The 6,218-nt window shown below is 44.2% G+C and overlaps 1 protein-coding gene across 1 annotated transcript in view; it reads right to left on the bottom strand.

Moving 5' to 3' along the window:
* Nucleotides 1-5,770, bottom strand: part of cnn1b (calponin 1, basic, smooth muscle, b) — a 13,636-nt gene extending 7,866 nt beyond the window's left edge. The window contains exon 1 of the mRNA XM_078270000.1: nt 5,550-5,770. Within this exon, the coding sequence (XP_078126126.1) occupies nt 5,550-5,609 (60 nt within the window). The 5' untranslated portion in view covers nt 5,610-5,770. The remainder of the gene's footprint in view (nt 1-5,549) is intronic.
* Nucleotides 5,771-6,218: the final 448 nt, after the last annotated feature.

The raw sequence follows: 6,218 nt of genomic DNA, 5'->3' as shown, positions 1-6,218 counted from the left end.
CATTTCATTGTTATTTTAACAGAGCATTAGTAAAATGCTCCTAGGCTCGTGCACAGCACGTGCACACTATGCTTGTTACACACACAGGGACGCACAGCAGCACACACACACACACACACATGCAGAAGATTACAAATACAAATATTACGGTGCAGATCCTCCATCATAACAGCAATGCTCCAAGGTCCAAACGCGCCTGGCTTTTAAAGGGAATGGGAGATGATCTCTGATTGGTTGATTGCATGTTACGCCCAAAACACACCTCTGATTAATGAAGACACTAAGTACAACCCTTTTGAACCATGACCCAGCGCACGGACCCTTTTTACCGCCGTCAAACTAGAAAAGTGGATTAGGACACGCCCTAAACACACCTGCAGCAGGCGCTTCACGCCGTGACCTCAGATCAGTAAATAGGACCCTTAGTGACAAAGAGGAAGGACTAAAAGTCAGCTCTCAATGCGGTACACTGACACAAAGGAGCAGTTTAGGGCAATATGATCATTTCAATGGAATCACATCGTAGTGACATCATATATTAAGATATCGTGATATACAATTACGTTGTCTACATTGATAATAACAAGCACGTACAGTACTAACTCAAATGTCACAGATTATCTGTTGTGGTATATATATATATATATATATATATATATATATATATATATATATATATATATATATATATATATATATATATATATATATATATATATATATATATATATATATAAAAAGTGATTGAATTTCATTGTGCTGTACAACTGTGTGTAAATAAAGTCCCAGCCATTATGATCTCATAACGGTCTTTAGAAGTCTGACAGTAAAGTTAAAATACTTTCAGATGAGGCACATTAAAAGCAAGACACACACACACACAGCGTTTCACTATCTTTGTGGGGACCCGTCATTGACATAATACATTCCCTAGCCCCTTACCCTAACCTTAACCATCACCACTAAATGCCTAACCTTAACCCTTACCCTCACCCTAACCAGAACCTCATTCTAACCCTAATCCTAAAACCAGGTCTTAACCCTCAAACAGACCTTTAACCTTGGGGGGTCCAGCATTTTGGGCCCACAAAGCTGTGCAGACCCCACAAGTAAACTGGACTCCCAGTTTTTGGACCCCACAAATGTAGTTAAACAAGAAAACACACTCACACACACACACAGTCTCACACACACACACACACACACACACACACACACACACACAGCCAACACAAACATGTATTTCAAAGCAGCTTCCAGGCCGTCACACCAAACTTGGGAGAAACCGCTTCCCTAAACTCTCCTCCCTCCCCCTCTGACCGTCTTCCCTCCCATTGGCCGGGCTCACATGCCTCTTTTTTTAGGCTCTCTCCCATCTGGGTTTTCCAGAATCTTCCCTTTTACAGCCAGTTGACTATTTAGGCAAACACACGTCTGATAAAGACGGGCCAGGATCGCTGGGTTCTGCTTCCAGTCGAGATATTTTAGCTCTGATTTGGGTGTCAGAGCTCAGGGAAGCACTCCGAGCTGCTGCTGGCTTTCTGACCATAATCCTTTTTCATTCATAAACATGAAGCAACAACCATGAATCTACAATCCCCAATCTGCTGTTTTGCAAGAGGCCCCAAAGCAAAGACAGACACGTAGAGTTTATTGACATGCTTTTATATCATCGAAAAAGTCAAATATCTGTGACTGTATGATTGCATGTCTCATATAGTCTCCTCTCTTACAGTTTGGTCCCCATAAAGCCCCAAAAAAGTGAGCAAAAACAGTTCCAAAGCCATCCTAGACTTCACCAAATCAAGCAAAACAATGATTACATTTCCTAAGCAGGCTAGCACCCAGCTGACTCACAGCAAGCTCTTCACAGCCTGAGTACGCCAACTCTCTGCTTCTGGGGGAAAGTCGGGAAATCAGACACATTCTGCTTCAAGTGTCACGTAATTGCAAGTTGAAAAACTGTTTCCCATGTTTTTGGTTTGGAGGACAACTAGGTAGGCCACATGTGCTTTAAGAGAAGGAACGTGTCGATTCTTCTTTCAAAAGTTACAGTCTCACTTTCAGTCTTATTTTCATTACCATGTGGGGTCCGACAACAGAGAGAAGACCCTGAACATACATCTACCTGTCCAGCTGTTTGTAACAGATAAGTGGAAATCCCTCCACACACAAACAAAGAAATAGTTCCTCACACATCGAGTGTTAGCAGAGAGAAACGGCGTCGTCTAACCATCCGTCTCCTGTGCACCTGCGTTTCGTCATGACAGTGTTTTGTCATTCTTGACTGCGATGTAAACTGTTTACAGAAAGGACACCTTCTCCAGTTCCCAGTCCGAGCCCGGTCACTCCTTAAAAGGCCGTTACAGTAGATGATGCTGATGTACCCGTCTGTCTCTCTGCTGAGCTGATGTCATGCTGCTGGAACGAACCGTCCCCTGCATGTCCCACAAAGCCCTACAACTGTATTTTCTCAGGCGCCCAACAAAAAAAGTAACGTGGATGGATCGCTACAACGCTCTTCACAAGTTAAATAAACAATCAGTTCACTTCTTTCATTGCATTTGGGTGTTTTAGTCAATTTAATAGCATTTGGAGATAAAAAAAAAAAATCATAAAAAACGTTGAAAAAAGTGTCAAAAAATGTCAGAAAAAGATTCAACTTCAATTAAACTCTACGGTGAGTGTGAGAGGAGGCCGCTGACAGCGCTGCACGACCGTAATGAGAGGAATGGGTGTTTCACGGAGCACAGGGCACCTCGATGTCAGATTAAAGCTCTGATGAGAGACGATGCTATTCAGGGAAGAGGAGACATCCCTGCAGGGCGATGATGACGATGATGATGACGATGATGATGACGATGATGATGACGACGAGAGAGTTGGAACGATAGGTCAGCGTGGTCAGACCAACGCTTCCCGTCAGGGTGGTGACAGCTTACATTCTTGGAAACACAGCTGTGTATGTTCACAATGCATCATCAGCCGAGGTCTGCGTATTTATGTGGGGGCCGCAAACTCTTTCTGGAAGGACTGCCTATAAAACACCGTTCAGTGGAATCTAACCTGCTAACCTGACTCCAGATGGATCGCGGGAGTGGGGTAGGGTAGGCTGGGCTAAGGTTAGGGTTAAGGGTGCAGGTTAAAGGGTCAAGGTTAGGGTTAAGGGGGGTAGGTTAAGGTTAGGGTTAGGGGGGGTAGGTTAGGGTTAAGGTTAGGGTAAGGGTTAAGGTTAGGGTTAAGGGGGGGTAGGTTAGGGTTTAGGTTAGGGTTAAGGGGGGGTAGGTTAGGGTTAAGGTTAGGGTTAAGGGGGGGTTAGGGTTAAGGTTAGGGTCCTAGACGACCCTGGCTGCAGATTACATCTGCTGCTGCTAGGTGGTCTAGATGTCTAGACTACCTGAAGGGGGGGTTAGGGTTAAGTGTAGGGTTAGGGGGGGTAGGTTAGGGTTAAGGGGGGGTTAGGGTTAAGGTTAGGGTTCTAGACGACCCTGGCTGCAGATTACATCTGCTGCTGCTAGGTGGTCTAGATGTCTAGACTACCTGAATACACCTGTGGTGTAGCCAGACCTTCCTCCACAGCGCTGTGGACATAGAGCTGGACATGTGAGACTATTGGGTCTATAAAATGGTGAGAAATGTGGGTCAGAGTTTCCCAAAAAGCCCAAGATGACGTCCTCAAAGGTCTTGTTTTGTCCACAACTCAAAGCTCTTCAGTTAGCTGTCCCAGAGGAGAGAAGGAACTAGAACATGTTCACATTTACTAGTATTATGAGTCATTGTTATTTCATCTTTACTGTTAAAGGAGACTTCCAACACGTAGCTCTGTTGTTTGTACATTTGGAGTGCTGTCAGAAGCGAGAAAACAAATGAAAATATTTTCTAAAATAGGCACATGCTGTGTGGCCGGGTTGGCTCAGTGGGTGGAGCAGGCGCACATATACTGAGAGGTTTATTCCTCGACGCAGAGGTCCAGGGTTTGAGTCCGACCTGTGATGATTTCCTGCATGTCTCCCCCCCTCTCTCTCTCCTTTCTCACCCAGCTGTCCTGTCAAAATAAAGGCGGAAAAGCCCAAAAAAAATAGGAATATACTTATTTTTTAAAGTAAGTGCTGTAGTACAACTAGCAGGAGACAAGTTATAGTTGAGGTAAGTTTGGAGACACTACCTTATTTAATCATTACATTAATACATGTTGTTGCATCTCTTTTCGGTGTTGTAGTTTGAAGACGGTCCCTAAACACTCGTCTTATCGTCTCAACACCAGAACTAAACAGAGCTGGATTAACAACGTTCATGTCTTTCTGTCACATCTCCTGCAGTCAGATTCCCTGTGTTCCCTCAGAAGGAATCACTGCACATGGGGAGACACTTGGAACGACATCTCCAGCATGTTTAGAGGCTAAAACAGGTTTAAAACCTGCCCTGTTTCAGCCTGCTGGGTGCTAACGCTAGCAGGAGGAGAACACGGTGTAGGTTTAGTTCTTCTCTACTGACAGCTCTCCACACACAACGCTAACGTGAGATAACTTCTATAATCGTTGGATTCTGGTTTAGTTCTTTTGACAGACTTACGTGTTCATTACAAGATCTGGCCGTGAGAAATCTGGTGATGATTTCTCACGTTAAGCAGAATGTCCTGACAGGCAGCGTAGTGAACAGAGAGGCATGCAGCCAGCGCAGCAGCAGAGAGGCTGTGTGTCTGTCTGTCTGTATATATGTGTGTGTGTGTGTCAGTCTGTGTGTGTGTATATGTGTGTGTGTCTGTGTGTGTATGTATGTATATGTGCGTGTGTGTGTCTGTCTGTCTGTATATGTGCGTGTGTCTGTGTGTATGTACATGTGCGTGTGTATATGTGTGTGTGTGTGTGTGTGTCTGTGTCTGTGTGTGTGTGTGTGTGTGTGTGTGTGTCTCTAAATTGAGCTCGTGGTTTTCAAAAAAGTGGTGGGTACAAAATGACTCATGACGAAATCTATCTATCTATATATGAAATATAACAAGCTGCAAGTAAAACTTGCAGCTTGTTAAATGTGAATATGTTCTAGTGTCTTCTCTCCTCTGTGACAGGAAACTGAAGATCTTTGAGTTGTGGACAAAACAAGACATTTGAGGACGTCATTTTGGGCTTTTTGGGAAACTCTGACCCACATTTTATACAATTTTCTGACATTTCAGAGACCAAACAACTATATAACATTAAGAAAGAAACACAAGAGGCTGAAAAAAGGTCAAAAATCACTGATTCCAGCTTGTTAAATGTGAATCTTTTCTGTGGCCGGTTAGCTCAGTTGGTAGAGCGGGCGCACATGCATAAGCAGAGGCTTGTTCCCCGACGCAGAAGGTCCAGGGTTTGAGTCCGACCTGGGACAGCTTTCCTGCATGTCTTCCCCCCTCTCTCTCCCTTCATATCTCAGCTTCCCTATCTAATAAAGGCAGAAATGCCCCAAAAGTAAAATAATAATGAGAAAACTAGCCATTGGAGGACGTCATCTTGGAGTTTTTGGGAAACTCTGATCACATTTTAGCGCCCAAAACAAATATGTGAGCCTACCTTACTCTTGACCTCTGCAGAAAGCCCGAAGGCTGGTCCGCCCCTGAAATGCGTTGACATCCCGTCTGTCTGAGGAGCTTTAAAGATGGAGGAAACAGGTTACAGCTCTCTGTCCGAGGCGGAAAAACACGCACAAAAGTCCCCAAAAAGATCCGCGGGAGTCTCTTTTATTTCGAAGTATTCGCCCTCCTCGTGCTCGGACCTGCTCGTGAGGATTTCAGACAACTTTCCGACACTTTTCTGAATCTTTTTTAAACTCTTCCCATGTGTGTGCGCTCTGATTGGCTGGCGCCGACGTCCAATCCGGACGCAGCCTCCTCATTGGTGGGAGTGATGTCACCGCTCGGGTATTAGATGTGAAAATGAAATACGCGTCACTTGAATGTTTTGATGTCAGATTGTTCTGAATTGATGTGGTAAGTGTGATGTGACGTGTGTTGTGATGTGTGATGTGATGTATATTGTGACGTGTGTTGTGATGTGTATTGTGATGTATATTGTGATGTGTGTTGTGATGTGTGTTGTGATGTGTGTTGTGACGTGTGTTGTGATGTATATTGTGATGTGTGTTGTGATGTGTGTTGTGTTGTGATGTATGTTGTGATGTGTGTTGTGATGTGTGTTGTGTTGTGATGTGTATTGTGATGTGTATTGTGTTGTGTGTTGTGA

Source organism: Sander vitreus, chromosome 15, assembly GCF_031162955.1.
Source record: "Sander vitreus isolate 19-12246 chromosome 15, sanVit1, whole genome shotgun sequence".
Lineage (NCBI taxonomy): Eukaryota > Metazoa > Chordata > Actinopteri > Perciformes > Percidae > Sander > Sander vitreus.
Note: the sequence above shows the minus strand (reverse complement) of the source record. Positions and strands in the feature narration are given on the sequence as shown.